Source organism: Semicossyphus pulcher, unplaced genomic scaffold (genome assembly GCF_022749685.1).
Source record: "Semicossyphus pulcher isolate SPU_LCO1_2020_fin unplaced genomic scaffold, fSemPul1.0.p SCAF_28, whole genome shotgun sequence".
Taxonomy (NCBI): Eukaryota; Metazoa; Chordata; class Actinopteri; order Labriformes; family Labridae; genus Semicossyphus; species Semicossyphus pulcher.
In genome coordinates this window covers 3,718,709-3,743,348 of record NW_027211702.1, presented here as the reverse complement: position 1 = coordinate 3,743,348, position 24,640 = coordinate 3,718,709, and the positions used below count along the sequence as shown (strand labels likewise).

Below are 24,640 nucleotides of genomic sequence, written 5' to 3'. Positions count from 1 at the left end.
AAGTATGCCGTTGCCATTGTGTGATGTTCCGGTACAGTCACGATGCCTTCAAAATAAAAGGCTAGATTTTAAGTATTGTTCCACAAAGTGTTAAAGTAATGTAATATGCTGTTAAATGGTCCAACCTACACTTTAAAAAAAACGTCAGCAAGGAAAAAAAATACTTATTATTAAAAATAATATTTTTTGTGCCATGTTTGTAATCAACATGATCCTGCATATCTTGTCTCCGGCAGGTTTTCTTCGCACCTTGATGCAGTAAGTACTCTGACCCTTATGACCATATGACATAGTGTTGGTGGGTGTGCCAATCCATCACTCTGTTGAGCATATCAAACGAAACATAGGTGAAGCTGGCTTGTAATTTTCAACGAGAGAGAAGAACACTGTTTTTCCACTTACCGTTAAAATGGGCTTTATTTTGAAAGCGGAAGTCTCTTGGTTGTTGCTGCATGGCGGAACAAGTGCCCACTCAGTAGAAACGAGCCTCAATTCACGTTTTAATCGAAATAATTACAACATTTAAAGCTATATAACTCACAGCGAGGACAGACACGGAGTCCTTTATGAAAACACGAGCATTTTGTTTGATTGTTTGTCTGTTTGTGGGGTTGTCGAAAGGTTTGAAGATGTGCACACAGACGAGGGCTGCAGCTCTGATGGCCAACATACCGCAGGCTGACATCGACCCGTCCGGTGTGTTTAAGTACGTTCTGATAAGAGTTCACAGCAAAGAGGAGGGAGACGACTCGGAGGTAGACATTGTCCGAGGATACGGCTGGGCTGAGTACCATGGTGAGTCCGGAGCACTAAATCCACAGAGGGCTGCATCACAGGGTCTTGAAGACAACAGAAGACATGCAGCCTACGTATGGGCTATAGGAGGCTATGTGACATTGGAAAAATAAAAATATCGTGATAAAAAAAAAAAAAGACACACTGTCACAAGAATTTAAAAGGCACAACAAGACAGCTGAGTAGAACTGATGTAGTCTAATACAACGGTGCTGCACTATATCCTACCTCCATGGTGTCTATAACCATGTTTATACTGTGCTGGATAATGTGCACGGATTATGCCTTTATATACAATACATTTCTCCGGTTAGGTCTGGAACATATAAATGAATTACTTTCGTAATATTCACTATTATTTTAGCGATGACACTGGATTGCATTTAGTGCAGGGCTACACCCTGGTCTAGACCTTACTGACATGCAGTAATCTGATTTAATTTTAAAGTAAAATTGTGTAATATTTTTTACCATAACAAAATCTACTTCAAAAACACGGACAAGGAGGAATTTTTTAACTGTTTCAGCAAATTAACTTAAGTTTGTAGCTTGCAGAAGTTTGTACCAAAGATAAAGGTTTATCTAACAGCTTCATCAGCCTTTTCAACTCAACAGATGGAGGCAGGCTATTTGCATAACAGGCAGCTACTTGTGATGCATAAACATGTTTTATTGACAGCTGGCTACTCAAACATTAGTGGCGTCATTCAAAAGTTTATCACAAACAAATGTGTTGAAGCCAATAATCCAAGCACAGTTTTTATTTATGATTATAGAGTTATTTAATTTTTCATTGATGCCAATATCTGTGCTTCAGTTTGCTCCTATTATAAATGCTGAACATACTATTTTTATTGTTATAATGTTATATTTAGAAATGTCACACAATAGAAGTCCCTGTGTTAATGCATTGCTCATGTGTCATATTCTAAACTCTTTTCTTGCAGCTGATATCTATGAGAAGGTTGCAGAGGAGCTTGAAAAGGATGGACACCTTGACTGTGAGTGTATCGGAGGAGGGAGGATCAAACATGATGCCCAGGCCAAGAAGATCCATGTCTACGGATACTCCATGGTAAGAGAATGCTGCTAAATAAAAACTCATATTAAACAGTAACAGTAATTGTATCATAAAAAACCAAGAATATGCACTAAAAGAGGCTAAAAATCTCTATATTGATGCTGTTGGCTGGTAATTTCTGATGGGTTTGTCAGAACAATTGATACCTTTCACATAATCATTGAATTAAATGCTAAATATAAATTATACATGTTAATTAATGTTTTTGCTTCTTCTAATGGAGTATTGTTATGGTACTTTTCATTACAGGGATTTGGAAGAGCAAATCACGCAATAACAACAAAGAAACTGAAAGCTCGGTATCCAGACTATGAGGTGACCTGGGACAATGAAGGATACTGAACGGACTCTGTTGGACCCCCTTTCTCCTGGACTGACATAGCACTTATCTGTAACACCCTTTTTCACGAGAAGGAGAGCTTGTCATCAAAAACCTCACAGAATCCAACAAGAAAGGTTTTAATACAAAATAAACAAACTCAGACTGATAGAAAAAGAGGCATTTTTAGGGGTTATATTCATACAAGTTACAATTGTAGTAAAGAAATGGCAACAATTTAGACCAATGTTGTAAACTAAGACAAATTAAAATTGGAATTTCAGTAGTGGGAAATCTCATCTAGAATTATTTACTATTTTCTACTAAAATACAGATTGTAAAGTGAACCTTTAATGCTTTGTCATGATGTGTGTTTCATAGTTTCCTAAAGTTTCCTAAAATCGGCTGACCCCTCATCTTTTATTATCTTACCTGCAGCTGAATGTCGTGTCCTTAATTTAATGTCAGTTACCAGTTTGAAATATGTTGATATATATTTGATCATGATATACTGATATTGATAGTATTGCAAGCGAAAGGATACTTGTTAATAAACCTGCACTGACTGTTTATTTTGACATTTTATTTTAGTCCAACAGGTTGCAAACAACATTGTTAAATTGGTTTTAAGTTAAGATATTCAATCTGTTAGCTAACAGTTTCAAGCAAATACCTCACAATGTTAACATTTGTTTCAAGTTATGTTTCTGGGCCTTTTTAGTATTCATTCACCTCTGAGAGAAATATCTGTCTCTTTCCTAGCAAGTTGTCAACTTTGTCTGTCTGCTGTTTGGTGCTAGACGGGTGGCAAACTTTTGGTCAGTGAGAGATTTTGTGCTGAACACAGCATCCTGTTGAGAAACATGAAACAGAAGTGTGGACCGCAACACGTTAGCTGAAAAATGCTAAAACAACATTTTAGATTAGCCTAGCTTCGGACACAGACTTGAAGCAGACTAAAGCTATTAATTGTGACATTATAAAGCTCAAGTCTTCTACTTCTATGTACAAGACTTTTGACATGTTTTGCATTGTCAATTTCAATGTGACAAAGAGCTCGAATGATGTTCTTACATATAACTTAACATTTCTAGATTCAGATTGCAACACGTGTCAAATACTAAGGATACAATCCATTTTTGAGTTTGCTGTGGAGAGTGTTTGGGTTTTTTGGGGTCCATTGTAAACGACAGACCACTATAACCTACTGGTTTCCTTTTTTTATTCCACTTAAAATATGTAACATTGTACAAATAGCTGTTGTAATGTTTTCACATTCATGAATATATCCTGAAAACTCAGAGCTCCCTGCAGCAAGGCACTATACCTCCATTGCTGTTGTGAAACAGCAAAGGTAAATTGAGGTAAGTTGCTCTGCATGTCTGATTCCAACTGTGTCCACCCCTGTGATTGTGCAACTTCAGGTGTATATACAGCGGAAATTAAGAGGAAATTGTTTTATGATGGTTTGTTGCAGGTGCATGCTGGGAGAACTTAAAGTCCCATGTGTTATCTTTTAGAAAGAGAGAAGAGGTCAGAGTCGACTAGCAAAGACTCTCCAGGTTGTGTTCAGACGTTCAGACTGATCAGGTGGAAGAGGAAAGACGGAGATGTTAGGATTGAGGAGCTCAGGCCTCATTCTGCTGCTGACTCTGCAGTTTGGTAAGAACACTTGTAGCCAGACTCCATTCAAGCAGTTTTTACATAGAAATAATGCTGCCGCTTTAGTCAGGACAAACTTTGAAGTGTAATTTAATGACAGAAATAAACAACAAGAGATGTAGTGTTAAACAGATGCTATCAGCCCCAAAAAGATTGCCAAGAAATTCTAACTTATGGTCTTTTTTTTTCAGAAATTTTCAACAATTAAAATAAACTAGACTACCTTCCAATGAGTGATGAACAGTTAAAAAGTCTATATTTTTCCTCTGTTGGTTGTGAGCCCTTTTTCTTCTGTTGTCTTTGGTCTTTTAATGCAGCATCAGAGACACCTTTATGACTTAATGTCTGCTGTATATTCTCTGGGAATTTAGTGGATTTCACAACCCGGGATAATTTACTTTTTACAAGTAAGATCTCTATTTTGGGGTTGTCGTATAAGCTATTTCCAGTGTTTACTGACTTAGTATAAATTTGACTAAATGTAAGCCAAATATAAATTATTGTTGGATAAATCAGTACATTTTATTTTTAGTGTTTTAAGACAAATGTGGACCTTAATTTTTAGATATTACATTTACAGAAGAAAATGTCCCTATATACAATATTTGCTATAGGTTTAGTTTCTGTCATACAATGATTTTTTTGTTTTTAAGGAAAAGAAAAAAAGAACATATTAATATATCCCAGAAATAATGATGAATTAATTAATTAAAGGTAATACTTTAACCGATAAGATAAACTTTGTCTTGTTCTTTAGAGCTTTACTTGGTGTTGCTGTTGCCACATTAGTTCACATTAGAAATAAACAATTTCAACTTCTTAAAGTTTTTCTAATTTATTTCAAGAGGTTAAGAGATCTCTTTTAAAAGTGATTCCTGTGTTGTCTGACATGTTGCTCTACTGCCATGATCTCACTGCTATTACAACACAATCTGTGTGTGACAACTGAACATGCAGTCGCACATGTTCCAGTTGTGTGTCATATCTGATTTCTGCTGTCGGCTCATTGAAGCACAGAGTCTTGAGTCTTTGAGACCTTTGGATGGCCGGATGGCATTTTGCTTGAACCTGATTACTTGTGTCTGGCCTTTGAGCCTGTTGGCATTAGTTGTGCAATACATATTTGACAGTAATGAGTCCTTATAAGACAGGGAAGAGTCATCTGTGAGATATCACATAGCCTTTAAACAGTAGCAAAAATGGAAATTAAAGTACAATTAATTTTACTGTTTTGATTGATACTTCCTGATATTTGCTTTATGGAAGATTGCACTCTTTATCCATTTTATTTCAGTTAAAAAAGTTTTACTTTTTGCTAAATTACTACATTTATGTGATTTGTTACTTGTCACATTTGGAGTTTAAAATCAGAGGACAGCGAGTCCAAGTGTATTTCTGAATCCAATCAAGGTCCATTTACTCATACTAATTTTTGACTGTATTACACAACCTTGCTAAGTTGTTATGACACTCATATTTCTCAATGGACTTTAAGGACTGTCCCACCATGTTGGCTTTAGATTAACAGTCAAGTCTTGATCTTGGAAACAGAAAATGACACAAAAGTTGAGTTCCACCTGTTCTGGAGCTTTCAACCTTATCATTCAGTCTGCATCAGCTGATCATTGACAGATTTGATATTATTGTGATTCAATATATAATATTGGACGACTAGCTTTGAGCTTAATAGATCAAAGCAGACAAAAATGTGGTGGAAAAGTACTAAAAACTCAGATGAGTTGTTTGAAAGTCTACATTTCCACCACAAGTGAGCAAACTTCAGATGTTAAGTAAGTAGACCTTGAGTGACAATATGCACAATAAAAGTCATATTATGTTAAATCTTTAAACTGGCAATATACTGTATTAAACAGTGTTGAGTTGAATGTAATTTATTGGGCCTCTTAAAGGCACCATTCTTCAGAGAAGGAACTTTTACGGTTGATATTTGCACATTTTATCTGATGAAAAGTTCATCCATGGACATAACTTAACATTTAGATGTTTCAGTTATATCTTGCATATATGTTTGACTTAACTTGTTTCATCTTATCACACAGCAGCATGTTCTGGGGCTCAGCGCTGTGAGACTCCTGAGGGGAAATGTGACTTTGTGTGTGATTGTTCTGACTGCAGCGATGAGCAGAACTGTGGTAAGTTTAATAGTTTTTTTTAAATGTGGCATAAGATGGAAAGATTAACTGAATTGTCTGTTGTTTATGATTTCTTATCGTCTTCTTAGATTTCTGAATGGGCAGTGTGACACCTGATGATTGAGGCCTCTTTTATTATTTGCTTTTAATGTAGGCTATGAAAAATATGTTGTTCATAGTGTGATTCTCACTAGAACCATTTAATAAAAAACTTGTTCAAAGACTGATCATATTTGTTTGTAACCTCTCAAGCCTTAACTCTTGCTGTATGTGAAAAAATAAACAAGGCTTTTGTCAATAGCAGAAAACAGAACTTTACAAAATAAAATTGATTAATAGTTTGTTATAACCTTTCTAATTTGAAATTGCATGTTATTATTCATTAATACAGTACAACAGTTACAAGCTATTTCTCTTTCAACCCTCAAGGCTACAGAGAGAAAGGGTTTGAGTGTGACTTTGAGGATACAGCAATGTGCGGATGGACTGACCAGTCAATCAATGCAGCATACAGCTGGGAGCATCGTCAGAGAGGAGACACGATGCCTGACAGCGGACCATCCTCTGACTACACCACTGGGACAGCTACTGGTACAGTACAGCCTTTTATAGTGCACAAAAATGTAGTGTAAGCACATTAATGAAAATGGTTAAGCATTTGATAAGATGTCTTCTATAACTCTCTTCTATATACAGTATATTATTTAATAAATGACTACCTGTGTTTGAAAAGGATCACTGAAAAGCGACAAAACCGATTTTAATTGATTTGATTGATTTGAATAACTTTGTCATTAGAATTTTATATTATGTTTTTAGTTTGTTAGGGTGACTCTAATCTCTATTAACAGATTCTACATAAAAACTGTAGAATCTGTAGGCAGAGACGTGGATTTCCGGGATGGCAAGTGTTCTGGTTTCCTTTGTAGTACTCTTGTAGTCCCAGTAATAGTGACCAATCACGTATCAGCAGGCTGCAGGAAAAACATTCCACGTGGAGAGCAAAAGCAGGCGGTACGTAATCCGCTGTAATGACATTCCGGCTGCCATTAGTGGCTATCTGACCATGATTTCGCTCCTTATTAATCTCCATAAACATGCATCTGAATGCTAACAGTTAATAATCCTTTATAGATGTAAAATTAAACTTGAAATATATTCCCTGACTGTCAGACCGTCCCGTTCAGTGTTCAGATTTCCCAACTTCCTCGAATGCATCAGAAGTGATTGATCCGACCTCCGTTCAACAAACGAGCATTATTAAAAGGAGTTTTCCGCCCCCTTATGAGGACTGACTTGACAAAGCTAATTTTTACTTTTTAGAAATCTGCATCATGATATTGAATTTTGGCAAAGGTAAGACCCAATAATTAAAGTCAATCACAAGAATAACCTGTTCTTTTTCTGTATACAATGCAGCACGCGGAAAAGGAAGTCGTTTATCGCTAACTGCTGGCTACATGCCCTGGCATGTACACTGTTGTGCCCAGAGGCTATAGATCTGTACATCTGTCAACATGGCACATTTACAGCAGTGTCCTGAATGTGCACTGTCCCGGTTAAATAAACTAATAAATAAATAAATGACTAATAATATGGCGCAGTAACTGATGTTTGTTGCTAGGCAATTGTATGCTAACAGTATCCTAGCAAGTTCAACTTAACAGGGCAATGTAGTGTCAGTGTGGTGTACAGCAGTTTCTGCTGCCCCACAGTGGAAAGATCTATGTAGGTTAGTAATTTGTTTGTTTTATCCCCTATTAATGCCTGTTTAATGCAATCATGTCTCTTACCTTTTATATATGCTTTGTAGTTGTTTTTTTTGTTTGTTTTTTTACCTTTGTGTCAATTGTAACAGTCAATTATTAACATATAGTTATTATGATATGATGATTTGGATAAAGCTAGCTCTGGCTTATCACCCACATCTACAATTTGTTTACTAATTCAAATATATTAAAACGAATAAAGTTATAACCAGGCAAGAATTAAACAGTACCCTATACTGCAATGCAATGTTTGTACATGAAAGAAAACATTTCATTTTGTCCCACAGGTTGGTTTATGGGAGTGAGTGCAGTGAAGTCGGAGTCTCTCAGTACTGCAGTTTTAACCTCTCCAGAGATGAAACAGTCGTCGCCAACCTGCCGCCTTCGACTCAGATATTTCCTGTGGGATTCAGGTAATGACCTTTAATGACTGCAGCAGGTCAAACATTCAAACTGCCTGCTTTGTGCAGCTTTTCTTATGAGTTAAAACGCTGTGTTAATTACAGGATTCAAGATTATGTTATTCTACTTCTACTAGCCGTGTGTGTGTTCTGTATACTTATTTGTATGTATCCCTGTTTTTAATTAATGTCTTATAATTGTCTTTCATATCTCTATTTTGGTTGACTCTATCCATGTTTTGCACATAAAGTATTTATAATGCTACTTGTAGGTCACACAGGTCTGGGCTCCACACCTTTGTGGGCGTCTATCCATCGCCAGGACTCTCGTGAAACCGTGGTGTGGCGTCCTGAGGCCACCAGTGTCCGCGGCTGGAGGGAGGCTACCGTTTTTCTGGGCCGAATTCCCACAAGCTTCAGAATCCGTCTTAACTCACAGCGCTCCGAGGGGCGAAGAGGAGATGTGGCAATAGACCAGCTGGAGTTTCTGGACTGTGCTTTGCCCTGTGAGTCCCTCAAAGTATCCAGTTTACATGCTGCCTCCAGCTTTCTCTGGAGGCTTGAGTGTTGTTACAAATCTTTCGTTATAAATGAATAAACTGATCAAGTATGACTGCAGATCGATGACAAGCAAGCTCATAATAATTTGTTCGATGTTGTTTTTCTCTAATTGTATCATAAGTACCATCTCCTGGTAAAGAGTGTCCGGCTGGGATGATGGAGTGCAGGCGTGAGGGCTGTGTGGAGCAGCGGCAGGTCTGTGATGTCAGCGATGACTGCGGTGACGGGACTGATGAGGAGACATGTGGTGAGAAATCATCTGAACTACAACAAAAAAGCCTCCCTTTGTAACCAAACTACAATGACTGCCTGTATGTAGGAGTTTGTTTGATAGTTAATGACTCACTGTACAAACAAAGTAGGAAAAAAAAGAGGATGTAATGGCGGTATAATTTGCAGAAGGGATCAGAGGGCCGGTTAAACCATAAAAAAACAACATATTTTCTTTTCATTATTTTTGTAGTACTAAGAGACCTCATGTGAAATTTGACTTGCCTCTTTTCTAATAATGTTATAGGCCCCGAGAAAACTATTGGTAGCGCTACAAAATCTCCCTTCACCTTTGTTTGGTGCAAAGACAAAAGTTAGAAAGCTGGATCTATAAAATCTTGGCACATAAACCAAAAGTATCTGCATAGCTCAATGTGCTCATATGAGTTAGGTGTGAAAGGTAATTCATTACGTTGATAAAAAGAAGTTTTATAAAACTATTCTAAACAGGAGATTCACCTACATGCTTTGTCAAGAGTTTAAAGTTGTAATGTCAAAAATTGAAGTTTCATTGTCTTTGGTGGCACCTATGGCGATAAACTGCAATAGCAGGAGCACGCTTCCCAGATATCCAGACAGTGTTGCATGTGTGACGTCCACAGTTGGCTCCCTTTGTTACGGTTGTAATTTTTCCTCACTGACGGTCGTTTTCCTTTTCAGACTGTTTGCTTCATCTGAGCGTCGAGTTTGTTTCTTTTTCTTTGGATTTTCACTTTTTTTTGAAGTTGTATCTGTAGTCATCCATCTTTTCTTTGTTTGTTCAGCCATAGTAGATTACTGTTTACTCATAACACTTGCACTCCGCGAAAGTCGCCATCAACACCCAGTCTGTAATACTGCAAATGCAAAGGCTTTCATCAGTGGGCCATAGGCTTACACACCATTGTGTTACCTCATTTGGCGATAGAGAGTGACTTAAAAGACAGTTATTTAAATGAAAATCTTCGAGATTATTACTTTATCTCGTGGTCCACATCAATCTCTTTATGTTACCAAAGTCCTTTGTGTAGGTCATGTGATGACAGCTAGATTATCTTTATGACAAGCAAACTCCATGAACTGTAGAGGACAGTGAGATACAGATAACAGCTCTGGATAAGGCTTGGTAGTGGAGCTTATGATTAAGATGTGACAAATTGATTACCACTTTGCCTCCTCTGTGGTTAGTTTAGGCAACATAGAGATCATGGTCATCGTTAAAGCAATAGTTAGTATAATAAAAATGACAAGTTGTGATTCTATTTGTCAGGTTCACTGACTTCCTGAAGTCTCTGCTGCAAACGCATGGGTGGTTTTCATATTTCATTTTTTGTACAAGTTTAACGTGTCAGTCAGTCAGCTTTAGAGGTGTTGGTGGGAAGATTTTCTACTTTTGAACAAAGCCATGCGACTTATTACAAGTCTTTGTGCTAAACTGAGCTAACTGCCCTAACTGTAGCTTCATCTACAAGATAGAGCGAGGTATTAATGTTCTCACCTAATTCTCAGCAAGAAAAAAAATACGATTATTTCCAAAAACGTATTTCTTTAAAGGAAATCAATCTTGTAGGAGATGACGTGTGAAATGGCAGTCAATGGCCACCTGTTTCCACACCAGTTTTTATTGCTGTGAATTATATCCCTTTTTGCAAAATTTTAAGGAAATTTACCACAAAATGTTTTTTTAAATTTAGGGAATACATTTCAAACTCCCACAATGTTCCTGAATTTCAGTGAGAGGGGTAACATTCCCGACAATCAAAGCGCTACATCTTACCACGCACACAGTTGATACATCCAGAGATCTGCAGTTCATTTAAGCTGTGTCTTTTTACTGTGTCTTTAGATGGGTACCAGCGCTGTGACTTTGAGGATGGCATGTGTATTTGGGACATGACTTCATTGTCTCCACTGAAATGGATAAGGACGAATCAGGAGAGCATCTCCATGACGGATCCTCTGAAAGGACCAGGCAGGGATCATTCCACAAACAGTGCAACAGGTAAGATTAATTTGTTCAATGTAAGCTTATTCTTGATTATTTAAAATCACTTATAATCATATCTAAACACAAACAAAAGAATAATATAAACATTGCTATTATATTTTTAGGTCACTTCCTGTATGTCACCGTCCCTGATGGTGGTCTGACAACTGACTGGGCTGCTTTCCAAAGTCCCCGCCTGGAACCCACCAATATTACACATCCATGCAAGGTGAGTCTCAGGCAAATTCCTCCTTCAGTCTAAGGTTTTCATTTTACTGATGTGCATTTGATGTTTAAATATTTACAATTTAACATCAAACCTAGGGCTGCACAGTGCACAGGCCTTTCTGTGTGGAGTTTGCATGTTCTCCCTGTGCATGCGTGAGTTCTCTCTGGGTACTCTGACTACTTTCCACAGTCCAAAGACATGCTCGATAGGTTCATTGGTGACTCTAAAATTTCCCATAGGTGTGAGTGTGAGCGTGAATGGTTGTCTGTCTCTGTGTGTCAGCCCTGTGATTGACTGGCGACCTGTCCAGGGTGTACCTCACCTTTCGCCCAGTGACAGCTGGGATAGGCTCAAGCCCCCCGCGACGCTGAACAGGATAAGGAGTACAGATAATGGATGGACATCAAACCTTATTTGACAAGTTTCCTGTCTCTCTGTAGATGGTGATGTACACTCACCAGTTTGGGCCGAGGTCCGGCGGTCTGACTGTGCTGGTGGCAGATCATAAAATCTACCCGGTGTGGGAGAGGGGCGGTGCTCTAGGCGATGTTTGGGTGAAGGCGGAGGTGGAGATTGTCACTAATTCAACTTTCCAGGTGAGTACTTCGCCTGAGTTTGTGGCCAGAAAAAATAAGGGGGGGGGGGGGGGGTACCTATAATTTTTATATACACATACAGGGAATATAAGTTTTAGCAGGCATTTAGAAAAATCATTTTTTAAGTCTTGGTTTTGTTTTGTTGGTTGTGCAAAAAAAAGTTTTACACATGAAAAATGTTTGTATTGTTGTAATACTCATTTTGACCACAAGAGTGTGCAGTGCATCAGTGCACCATGTTCTCAATAGGACTGAAAGCGTTAATATTTTCTTTCAGGTAAGTTTTAATGTCTTGATACACTCACAACACCATATACATACTGAATACTGTATATGTACAGCTTTATTCTACTGTAAAGGTTTAATAGCACTTGCAGAGAATGGGCACCACCAGGTGAATCTTGTTATCAATAACAAACAATCCTAGGGACCAAGCAATCAATTATACAACCACAGAAACACAGGAAATAAACACCAGGGAGAGGGTGGGGAAAAAGATTAAATATTTTAATTGGCCCCTAAAATATACCCTGTGGAACTGCATTGACAATAATCTGTGAGTAAACATAATGAACACAAAAACATTTTAATAAGGACCTTCAATTTGGTAAAATAAAATTGCACCCAGGAAATGTCCCAGGTAATGGCAAAACTACTTCTGAGTGTCCTCAAAAGCATCTCAGGCATTTCTGTTGTGCAATATCTTGTAATTTGTGTTTACATTTCAAAATACAGTATTTTCTTATAAAAGATTACGACCTTCACATTATCCTAATCTAATTTCAAATTATGTTTTGTTTAATGTTACAGGTGTATTTCAAATAGCAGATAGAATTTGCTGTTTTGGGGGGGAAAGTTTGGAGATGAAGGATTCAGAGCTTGATTCTAAACTCCTGTTTTTCACTCTTCTTTCTTTTTCTCGGTCAAATTTTCGCCTTTTTATAGATTTTAATAATGGCAGCAATCAGGGACTTTGCGTATGGAGGCATCGCTGTCGACAGCATTGTGTTGTCTCCTGAGTGCCGCATTTCACCTGGTAGGCCTTATCCCTTTAACCAAATGTGCAAAGACTGAGAGTAAATCCTCTGTGTGGTTTGATAAATCTGCTGTCTCACATTCTCCTCTCTAACAGAAAATAACACCTGGGCTTCATTCCCCAAACCTCCCAAAGACCCGTGTGCTGAACCAGACAAGATGTGTGATTTTCATCAAGACTGTGAGGGAGCAGCAGATGAAGCCAAATGTGGTGAGTTTAATCATGCTGATGTTCACAATTGAAACTGCTTAGGGCCTAATTCAGAAAAACCTTAAATCAATTTCTAAAACATTGACTGGAATTTAGACAAGCAGACTTTTTTAAGACGGTTATAGATACAATTTTTTAAGCCACTGGGTTTGAAAAATTCAATCTAAAAAGGAGAAAGATCGTAAGAAGCAGGAAAATGCTCGGCATTGTTATTTGGTCAAACCACTCCTTACAAGCAACTTTTTTGATAATTGTATTCATCCTCTTTGTTTTAGTGGTTTTAACTTAAAATAAACATAACCAGAGAGATAGAAAGAGAAAACAGCACTTGTGTGGAAAACAATTAAAGCCTCATCACAGATGTGTGTCTCGTGGTGAAACTCTAAAAGATTGAACAATGCATGTTAAACAATCAGCTGAGTAACAACCCATGCAAAGCAGCACAAACAGCCTTCTTCAGTGTGTGAACACACATTTCTACCTTTAGTATATACCTGATGGATGCAAACACCTGTAGAGAGATATATGGAATATATAGAGAGAGAAGAAGAAGAAGAAAAATACTGTTTTCAAGAGAACAGAATTAGAAAAGGTAAATGTACAAACAATACAACAGAAAAGCAACATCTACAACTCTATAGGTGCTTGCGGAGGTGTTTTCCGTGGGCCATGGATGTGTGCTAAAAAAAATTGTGGCAAAAAGTCTGTGCTGTGCTTTTATTTTGAAGGATTGGTTTCCTTTGATGTATGAGCAGCAGTAGTATAGTTTGTTCACACTCCATATTTCCACTGATTGGGTAATCCCAGTTCCATTTCCATTCTTGAAACTTGAGTCCTGCAGTAGTTGCATTTATGTTGCACGTTTTTAGGTTATTTCTGTTGAAAATGGCTGCTAATAGACTGAATTATAAGGGAATATTTTCATCTTAAGCTCTGCAACCTGCTGGTCGGTTGACTATTATACTGTTGTGTTTTATGAAGTTGACAGACTGTGATTTTTCATTTTGTCACAGGTCCAAACTGCATAATTTTTTTATTAAATACATTTGAGTGGTTGAAAGATGTCAGATATTTGACTTGCAATTTGTCATTAAGGAGGTGGTGGTGGGTCCTGAGGCTAGCTGAAAACCACTGCTGTAGCACTTGGATCAGATTACTTCCAAAAATGACATCTATGTTTTTTAGTTCAGGGAATCCTTTGGGTTAAATTTGATATAAATAAAGAGGCACCAGATGCGAAAACGCTCATATGCATGCAATATCAAAAAACTTTGTCTATGTTAAATGACCTTTTAAGAGGCAAAAATATTTAATTACAACTTTTATATTAAAAAAAGTTTAGTTTCATATAAAAATGATCAAATGTGCAGTCCTGTGTTATTTTTAAAATTTAGGGGGGAACAATAGTCTTCTGGGTTTTTTTCTGTTTTGTTTCGATATGTGCAATAAACAGCCCTGAGATTAATGACCCTTGTTTCATGCACTGGACTTGTAACAAACAAGAAGAATGCAAGTCTCTGTTGTAAAATGTTAGTGTTTTTCATCAGTGCTGTCTCTTTTGTGAGTGATATGTCTCAATGAATCGTCCCTGCAGGGGATTTTTCGTACCCTGAGGGCAGCTCCGGCTGGACTGACGCCAGCATTGGGAGTCAGGGTTGGGTGCTCCTTAAAAACTCCACTTCCAATGGTACAGCTACTCTTTGTCATAACAACACTCAGCTACTGTTTTAATATTTAATAATTTAACAAGTAAGTAAAAGTAAGACTATTTTGTTTCTCTGATTTCTCCCAGAGGAGTACTTGTGTGTGTCTGAGGCCCCGGGCCAGCAGCTGACTGAGGCCCAGACCAGGACCCCCCTCTTAGGCCCCTCCGGCCCGGCCTGCACCCTGAGCTTTGATTATGCACTAACAGGGAATCCCGATCACATCGGTGACTAAATTAACTTGTCATCCTTGTCATCTTATTTTCACTCACTGTAACCTTTTCTGCCTAATTTAGATCTTTTGATATAAATCTATTTTCTCTCTGCTGTAGGTGAGCTGTCCGTCAGGGTGATTGACAGCTTGCTGGGCATTCAGCCGAAGCTGTGGGAGTTCAGTGGGAAGACAGGGACAGGGGAGGAAGCATGGAAGCATGTGGATTTGTCTATTGGAGTCAGAAAACATCGCTTTCAGGTCAGCTTTTCTTTCAGGGCCGAAAGAGATTTATAAAGTTATTATTTGTACATTTGAAATGTTTGATTAGATTTTAAGCGTTCACTTACGATTAGATTTAATAGAAGCTCAGATTTACAGTCGCAGGTTGTCCCTTTCCAAAATGATTTGTCCAGTGTTTAGTAAAAAACATTTTTATTCAGTTTCCAAAACTGTGTTTTTGCAATGCTAGTAAAATTAAAGGTTATATTTATTATGAAAACAAATCTTTATTTGTGCTCCTTTGTGTTCCTTGTATCTTCACCAGCTGGCATTTGAAGCTCGTGCTGTGAAACTTTGTCCATGTGCCAAGATTAAAGTGAAAAACGTTCGCTTTGTCGGCTGTCATGCTGACTATATTCCATCTTCTCCAACAGGTAACTCTCATTACCAGTTCAAATATACACACATGATGTTGCATAATTATAATCTACCTGAAAATGTCTTGGTGCCTTGAATATTGATTCATGAATTTTTTTGCCAGCACTGTCGTGTAACTTTGAAGACGGACTGTGCGGCTGGTTTCAGGACAACAGTGACAACTTTGACTGGACAGTGCTCAATGGGACGGACCACACTATCGGGATTGGTAAGCATATTAAAAAACAAAACATTAAACGGCACATCGTCTCTTTGCCTACTGGAGGAACATCTTCAAATTTTAAGTGTAACATAGAGAATAGGAGCAATCGGAGAATAATTATGCTGTTCATACTGCATTAAAGGAGCAATTCGCCCCTAGAAAAAGCCAGCGTCAGTCAAAGCTGGTGTTTTCTGTGACTGATAGAAGCAATAATATTTGAAATTGAAAGTTGTACAAACAGTAGGTGGTTTTCGCCCATTCAGGTTTTCCAGGGCCCATTAAAGAAGCAGATAGCGTCCTCCAAAGGCACAGAGTGAAATTGCATTTTGTTTCTACCATAATGGCATTAGCTCCCCATAATAGCATGATAGGACTGAGGTTGAAAATCGGCGAACTGGTCCTTTAAGAGTCTGTTATGAGTGACTGTGAGGTTTTTTAGTTTCAACAATTACATGTTTGCATTGCCATGTGCACTGTGTTGCCATTTTATAGCATATTAGTAATTTCAAATGATTTCATTTACAGTATCTAGATATAATAATATTTTTTTTTTTTTAAATTTATTTATCTATACCTTGTTTTAATCTGTTTAAAAATGTTAAGTTGCATTAAATTTGGTCCAGGCTCAAACACAAAGTTTAGAGCTTGTGACTTGTGGTTCCTGTCTCATGACCTAAGTACTAGGACTTGAGAATTATTTGTGTGGAACACCTAAAACTCCTCTTTCATCTTAAACCTGATGAAAAATTTCAAGTCTTATAGTAGGACTAATTACTGGGGCTTTAGTTAGCATCAGAACGCGTCAACGATGACTTAATTTTCCTAGTTTTAATGCCCCTAAAGTGACAGGATTTATAATAATCTCCTGCATATTTAGTAAATGTACTCAACATTGTATTTAGCTCAATTTTCACATCATCTCAGACGACAATGCAGTATAACTGAATAGTATACACAGTTTAAACAGTATAACCTCCTTGACTGTCTGTTTATGTCCAGGCAGAAGCCTTGCTGTGGACATGTGGAGTCCTTCTCTGCACGGTGCTTTCGGACGTCTTATTTCATTCACACAGTTACGAGGTCCTACAGGTTACTGCCTGTCCTTCTTCTACAAGCTCTACGGGCCAAACACAGGTGAGGATGACACTGAATGGAGAGCAGTGAAATAAAGAGGATTAAAATACTTTAAAATTTAATAATAAAATGTAAAAAATGTCTTTGCCTTTTCCCATTTTTTGCCCCATCCATTGATCCCATACAGGTGCTCTGAATGTGAAGGTGTTGGATGACTACGGTTATGAGAGTATCCTCTGGACCCGCAGTGGAGCTCATGGCAACATGTGGCACGAAGCACACTGCCCAGTTCCACACCAGGTCCAAAACTTTCGGGTACACAATAACTCCACTCTGACTGAAATGCCTAAACAGTGTCTTAAAGTGGTTAAGATACAATGAAAGCCTTCTTGTTGTAAAACAAAATAATATACTATAGTAAAGTTTGGATTTTCTTTGATAATATTAATTCCTATTCTCCCATCACCCATTCCTACCATTGACCTACCACCAGCTGATGTTTGAAGCGGTTCGCTCTGGGTTTGACGGGCGCGTGGCCATAGACGATGTTGCGTTCGTGAGCGGCCCTTGCACAGTGCCGAGGATGTGCTCCTTTGAAGGTCAGCAGTGTGGGTACAGCAGCTCTGGCAACGTTCATTGGCTTCACCGCAGCGGACACACTACCACCATTGCTGGACCAAAAAACGACCACACTCTGGAGACTGAAGATGGTGAGAGAGAATCCCGTTAAATAATAACATTTTAACATACAGGCAGAACACTGGGAGACAGTGGATTGTGATTTGCGTGCTCAGGTTTCTACATGATGGCTAACACTGGAGTAAGCATCCTGCCCTCTGGTGGTAAAGCAGTCCTCACCTCCCCTGTTCGCCAAGGAACTGCCAAGACCGAGTGTGTGCATTTCTGGTATCACATGGGAGGAGAGAGGCCTGGTGAGATGCCCTCACATACACAAAACACACACACACACACACACACACATACAAAAACAATCTTAACTGTGCGTACTTTTCAGGATCTCTGACATTATATATGAAACCAGTGGAGGGAGAAAGGGTAAAGATCTTCTCTGACAGTCTAAACCAGGGAGATGTCTGGCGCCATGGCAGAGGCAACATCTCGAGTGCTCTTGTGGACTGGCAGGTACAGTGTGCAGACTGGGGAGGGCAGCTGGAACAACAACAGACTTCCTTAGTTGTCATTTAAAGATATAATCTCGAACATTTCAGTTTCATTCACTTTGGCGGCACCGATGGCGATAAACGGTAATTGCGGAAGCACACAGTGTTGCATGTGTGATGTCCATGGTGGGCTCCGGTTATAACAGTTGATTTTCCTCGCTGACGGTCGTTTTCCTTCTTAGACTGCTTTTATCTGAATGGATTTTCACTTCTTTTTGAAGTTGTATCTGTAGTCATCGATCTTTTCTTTGTTTGTTCAGCCATAGTAGATTACTGTTTACTCGCAACACTTGCAGAGACCGGAAAAGCAGCTGCTTAGCTCCGCCTACCCTCTCTGGCAGACCAACCACTCCTGGGTGATGGAAATCGCGTCACTAACTGGGCGCCACTTGTGATTTTTTCCACAAAAGTCGCACCAGACGCCCTGGCCAGAATTCTGCAAACGCAAAGGCTTTCATCAGTGGGCCATAAGCTCAATCACCATTGTGTTGCCTCATTCAGCGATAGATAGTGACATTTATTTAAATGAAAATCTTAGAGATTATTACTTTAAAATACAATAAACTATTATATGCTTTAATTAATGTGCAATTCCTTATTTCTTAGATAAAGTAATGAATACAATGTTTTTAAACATTAAAAAATGTACCAGTCATCATTTATATCTTACATTTCTGTCGCAATGGCACTTTTTGTATTTTCATCACCTTAATTTATAGATGTCTTTCAAATGTCTTTAAAATCCACTCTCAGACTGTCTTTATTAAGCAGAGCATGTCAAACATGTTATGCAAGACTTGTAATAAAATGTGTTTGTACTTTAAACCCAGCTGATGTAGCTCTTTATTCTGCCCTGTAGCTGGAGTTTGAGGTGGTGGGAGCTGGAGGCAAAGACACGTACATTGCTGTTGATGACATCTTCATTTCTGCTCACCCATGTGAAGATCTAGGTTTGTATCGCATGAAGAAAATTAAAGCGGAACGGATTATCAGACTGCACTTGAATACAAAAAATTATATGATTTCATACTAGCACCTGTGGGTGCTCGTTTTGTCTTTTTCATCTTAATAATATTGTCACAGCAATAGCAATATGCAGTAAAGTTAAAGTATAAATTCCCCTTAAGTTTTAAAGGAAGCGTTATTCAGCCTTTCTGGGGAAAGTAGGTATTTTACGAACAATGTCCAGTATTACCTTCCATAATTGTTCATTATAATATTCAGAAAGATTAGACGCAGCTCCCTCCATGGAGATGGTCTCTAGGAATGTTTGAAGCCACAGTCCCTCTATCAGCTGATCTGCGTCCTTCCAGTTTGTTGCTATCAGTCTTTTGGCTGCCATGCAGCCAGTTGTTGAGATTTGTTTGACATATTAAGACCAGGTTCCTTCAACAGTGTGATTCAAAAGGCACATAGCTGGATCACAATGAACAGTATAGCCAGTGATCTTTATAAGAGATTCTGTAACATTTTCCCAGAAGGTTTTTACCTTAGTGGAAGCCCAAACCATATGGTAAAAAGTACCTTTATCCTGTTTGCAGTGCCAACAAAGATCCGAGTCAGATACACCCATCCTATATAATCAAATAGGGGTGAAGTATGTTCTATGTACAAAATTATAATTGATCATTTTGTATTTCACTGATTTAGATGCTTTGTGGAAATATGTCTCAGGTTCTAAGTGCAGTCTGGAGAGAGGGATGTGTAGCTGGAGCAACACTCAGAACGATAAAGTAGACAAACTTGACTGGGAGCTGACGAGTCAGGAGGCAGAGAGCCACTACTCCGTCCCGCCTGAAGACCACACTCTGGGCACAGAGAGAGGTAAACTAGAGAGAGACAGAGCTACTCTCAGTGTAAAGATTAGAAACTGTATGCAATACATGCAATTATATTTAAGCAGAGTACTTACATTTGTGTCCTTTTGTGTCCCTTTGTACCAGAAATGTTAGATGCATAAAACTACTACCTTCCCTTTTCTCTTGTCAGGTCACTTTCTGTTCCTTCCAAGTAGCGACCGGACAACAGCCAGTCAAAACGCTCGGTTGCTGAGCCCTCACCTGCCCCCCACCAAGGGCACCTGCCTGAAATTCTGGGTGTACAAGCAATACTCGAGTAAGGATCCATGCTCTAAATGAACTATTTAGTTAGCTTCACCTCTGGGCTGGCTGAAACAAGTCTCATGTTACTGTAACCACATATTAATCTTGCATACCTTCAAGATGGACTCTGGATATTTTTGATGCATTTTCAGTTTAAGGTTTTGTAACACACACTTCCTTATATATGCAGCAAACAGCGAGCTGAGGGTGTTGAGGCTGTCTGAAGGTCTTCCCCATGAGCTGCTGGTGGTGGGTGAACTAGGAGGGCCGTGGAAACGCTTTGATGTCAACATCACATCCACAAATGAATACCAGGTCAGATTCCACTTGCCAAGAGACACTGTGTCTAATATTTATGCAAGTATTTTATTCTGTTTTTATTTAATACTTTTACATTCATGTTACACAAACACGCCTGATATCTGTCTCTGCTGTTGTCTTGTTATTTATTTTTAACAGATTGTGTTTGAAGGAATCAAAGGCACGTTAGGTGTTGTAGCTCTGGATGACATTGAGTACACCGTTGGAATCAACTGCGCTAAAAAAGTGATGGATCCACTGACAAGTAAGCAGTCGAGTGGCTTTGTATATATTGCAGCCCATTATCTGCTAACAGTATAAATGCAAAACACTTTTTCTCTTTTACAGATTTTCTCATAAATATCTTTTTTAAAGTAACACTTGGACATTTAGGGAAACATTTTGAATAGCTCTCTTGTTAAGACCTCGATAAGAAGATTCAAAATTGATACCACTTTCATGTCTAGACACTAAATAGGAAGTTACAGCCAGCACCAGTTTAGCATAGCTTATCATAAAGCCTGGAAGCATTGGGAAACAGTTAGGCTCTGTTCAAACATATGAATCAGCCCTCCGGCGCAGTCTAAGTCTTACTAAATTACACGATTTATTCCTACACTTTATTTACAAATATAAAAAAATCATCTTTGCAAATTGAAATTGTTATTATGCACCACATTTATCTTTATTTTTTTCAAGTTGTGTTATCATGCAGCTGCAAGGAGCTGCAAGGACAGATGTAGTTATGTTTCTAATAAATAAGCAGTTTAACTTAGAAAGTTAAATCAAAAAATACAATTTAAGTTATGCCTTCGAAAAAGAAATGAATAATTTTTGTTATTGTCAGCAGTTTGTACAGCCAGCATAAAATACAAAACCAGCAGTGTCACCATAACTGTTATGTAATGTTTTCCATCCTCCATGTAGACCCACCTAAGGGAGACAACGCAGGAGGGATTGCAGCATCTGTCATCGCGGTCCTGCTGCTGATCGCCACATTGATCACCCTGCTGATTTACTACCTGCGGACCAAACAGAGAATCGGGGGTGTGAATGGCCCATCATCAACATCATCATCTCCCTCAGCTGATGGGGGTTTCAGTAATGACACATATGAACAAGACCTCACAGTAAGTTTATCTTACATTCAAACCTTTGACAACACTTGAAAAAAACATCCTCAAATTTGTATAAATGGAAAGTATGGTTTATTACACGCAGTTTATTACACTCCCCAAGCTATCTGCTGATGGCCGTCCGACATGTAGTGATGTACCGGTGTTGTTGACAATTTTAGAGCAGATTAGCTTTTTTCTTTTGTCTATAGAGCAGATACAGTTAACAACATTTTGCCAGCAAGGCTAGGTTTATCTGTGGATGAGTAGAATTTAACTAAGTAGACTAGACAGGGCTAGAGGGTTAACTAAACTAACAAAGTAGCAACAAAAGCTACGGCATTACATTAACATTCATATGAAAATATGAAGTATTAAAGCTGCAGTAGGTAAGATGGAGAAGAGAGCGGACTTTGCTTCAAAATTTGAAAGATTACAACTTCCAGGTCCCTCCCCCTCTCTCTCCGCGGCGCTCAGTCCTACCTCCAAAGCCCTCTCTGCAGAGGAGACTGTCATGCGCGCGCAGGCTAGTAACCACGGCAACTGAAGAGGCCAGTTATACAATATGGCGGACACACCGGTAAAAACGTGAAATGACAACCGCAGTCGTTGTTTCACACCACCGACACTAACAAAGCAGATACACATCAAACCAGCGGAAATCAGTGTTTTTGCTGTGAACGGTAATCTACAGCTAGTCTAACTGGCAAAACCACCAGCACTCTCTAACAGAAACTGTGGAAAAAACAGCGCCGACTAAGCAGTAACACAGTGATGATGAGAACATTTAGCCGTGAGAGCACAGGCACACAGAACTATCAGGAGAAAGTCTGAAATGGTCACACAAAGATGTTTTCAGCCACACTGCCATAAAACAACCAATGCCATTGGTGTGATTGTAGTCCGTAGTTGGCAATGCAGGGATGGGTAGTTTTTTCATTCACAGTTGTTTTTAAGCCTTTGTGGACCCAAACCGGCTGACGCTGCGCACACTGAACAAATTGAGCTTGACCATGTGAGCATGCGCAGAGTAGTGGTGCTGTGCAGCATGTGATTGACAGCAGCCTGAGAGACTGCTCGGCTCTGATTGGTTGGCAAATGCCTTTAGGAGGAGTAGGAGGAGATGATTTTTTCACAGATTATCTCTCTCACGTACTACTGCATTGATAATGTGACAGTGTGAACAAACATGACAAAAAGTGACCTTTAAATCTAGAAAAAAAGAGAAGATTAGGAGGGTGAAGATTTACTAACAATATATAAGATATAATTATTTACCTTTCTGCTCTTGTTGATGCGGTTTCATTAAAATAATATAAATATAGTAGAGAGAGTATAGCATGTCATTGTTGTGTACAAACTTCTAATCATCTAGCAAGCCAAACAGAAATGTCCTTTACCGACCATTAAATGTTATCTCCTCAGTTTGTGCAGCTTTCTTGTCAAATGATGAAATTCCTCTAACATAACCAACCAATCACAGAACATAAACCAGCCATAGCTCTACTCATTCCTCAAGTGCAGATAAAGAAAATCTAGATTTTTAATTCAAAAATGAAGGCAGACTTTAGGTGTTTTGCTAGTGTCATGTTTTCTTTTATGTTGTTAACTAATCATTAATCATGTGTTTATTTCAGCTGGACCGTGTGTCGGTTGCACCCCAACAAAACCATCCGATGGCCGCTGGCTTCAATAATGTCCATGTGAGTATACAGTGCTTCCATTACATCTGCTTTTATTAAATATTCTATTTTGTTTGGTGGGGCGACACTAAGATCATCGATATTCACATGTACTCTTAAAGTACTGATTGATAAAGGAAGTTTAAAGCACTACTGACCACAAGAGGGCAGACAAGTTAGAACCATGAGCTCTAGCAGAGATAAAGCAACATGGGCCTCTGAAGGCCTGTCTGTCTTCACATGTAACACGCATATAATTTTATTCATTCCACTTACTTTCCGAAATATTGGAGGAGAGAGTTGGGATGACACGCATACATAAGATGCAGAATTTAACCGCTGAGCTAACCTGGCGCTGTGTTGATTCTCCATCAGATTTGCATCAGCAGCCCTCTCATATGGATTTAAAGGCAATTCTGCTTTCATTTAAAGGATGAATATGAAAAGTATTCATGGGACTAATTATTTGACTATTTTTGGGAAGGGCCTTCAAGAGGACTGTTACACAAAAATAAATATTCTTTATTAAAAGGTTTTAACCTTCCTAGGCTGGTTTATGGACAGATTATGGCTGTGCTCACTGACAAATTGACTCTTCTTCTTGTGCTTCTGCAGGAGTATGAAGATTTCAGGGAGATGGAGGTGGCGTGAGGCAGAAGGAGTGGTTGTCGTGCCATGTAAAGGTGGCTTTGTGAAAAAAAGGGGATATCACAGCAGAAGAACTGCTTGTGTCGCCCTTGCATGACATGTACACACACACACACACACACACACACACATACACAAATTACAAACACAATCCACATACTGAAACACTGTTAAAGGCCTGGTTGGTGCAGCTGTCTCACATCTGGTGGAGCTCTCCAGGGTGGCAGCTCTCTGCCTGTGGATGGACAGAACGCCATGAGAAAGGGAAAGTCTTTGAAATCAAGGATGGAATAAGTTCTTTTGATAAAGATGGGACCATGAATTACTAGAAGGTAGCATAGAGATTAAGGATCCTTTTTGGACCTGTAAGAAAGTTCCAATAGGTTCAGGTTATGTGCAGCACAGAATCATGTTTGTGTAGTTTAATGAGAACTCAGCAGTTTGGGCTTCTTTCTTTATGGCTAAGGGGCACCCGTCCTATTTTACATCTTAGTCGTAGTTTTCTGAGCCTAACTTGTCGGCTTAAAATGAACAACAGAAAGTCTGATCTGTGGACAAAGAGTTTGAAAGATGTGAGTTCTACAAAAATACACTATGAAGTTGCATTATGGGAGTAGAGCTCGACTCTAAGGACTAAATAACACAATATCTCCTCTAATCTGTGTCTCACAAGTCCCCCATCTTTATAGAAAGCCGTGGAGTGCTCTTGGAAGA

The 24,640-nt window shown here is 38.8% G+C and overlaps 2 protein-coding genes across 2 annotated transcripts; both read left to right on the top strand.

The window, feature by feature from the left end:
- Nucleotides 1–453: 453 nt before the first annotated feature.
- phpt1 (phosphohistidine phosphatase 1) lies at nucleotides 454–2,765 on the top strand. Its single transcript, XM_069677261.1, has 3 exons — nucleotides 454–795; nucleotides 1,743–1,870; nucleotides 2,126–2,765. Exons 1-3 carry the CDS (start codon nucleotides 567–569, stop codon nucleotides 2,216–2,218), a joined length of 450 nt encoding a protein of 149 aa, XP_069533362.1. The 5' UTR covers nucleotides 454–566; the 3' UTR covers nucleotides 2,219–2,765.
- An 820-nt stretch (nucleotides 2,766–3,585) lies between these two features.
- mamdc4 (MAM domain containing 4) lies at nucleotides 3,586–23,946 on the top strand. Its single transcript, XM_069677340.1, has 29 exons — nucleotides 3,586–3,857; nucleotides 5,921–6,010; nucleotides 6,440–6,601; nucleotides 8,067–8,192; nucleotides 8,453–8,686; nucleotides 8,863–8,988; nucleotides 10,837–10,992; nucleotides 11,103–11,206; nucleotides 11,647–11,802; nucleotides 12,748–12,838; nucleotides 12,935–13,048; nucleotides 14,643–14,735; nucleotides 14,841–14,978; nucleotides 15,084–15,223; nucleotides 15,510–15,618; nucleotides 15,726–15,830; nucleotides 16,824–16,958; nucleotides 17,086–17,213; nucleotides 17,392–17,608; nucleotides 17,693–17,830; nucleotides 17,914–18,041; nucleotides 18,939–19,029; nucleotides 19,754–19,903; nucleotides 20,069–20,194; nucleotides 20,372–20,496; nucleotides 20,641–20,746; nucleotides 21,409–21,611; nucleotides 23,234–23,299; nucleotides 23,894–23,946. The coding sequence occupies exons 1-29, from the start codon at nucleotides 3,806–3,808 to the stop codon at nucleotides 23,927–23,929; spliced, it is 3,645 nt and encodes a 1,214-aa protein (XP_069533441.1). The 5' UTR covers nucleotides 3,586–3,805; the 3' UTR covers nucleotides 23,930–23,946.
- The last annotated feature ends 694 nt before the right edge of the window (nucleotides 23,947–24,640 follow it).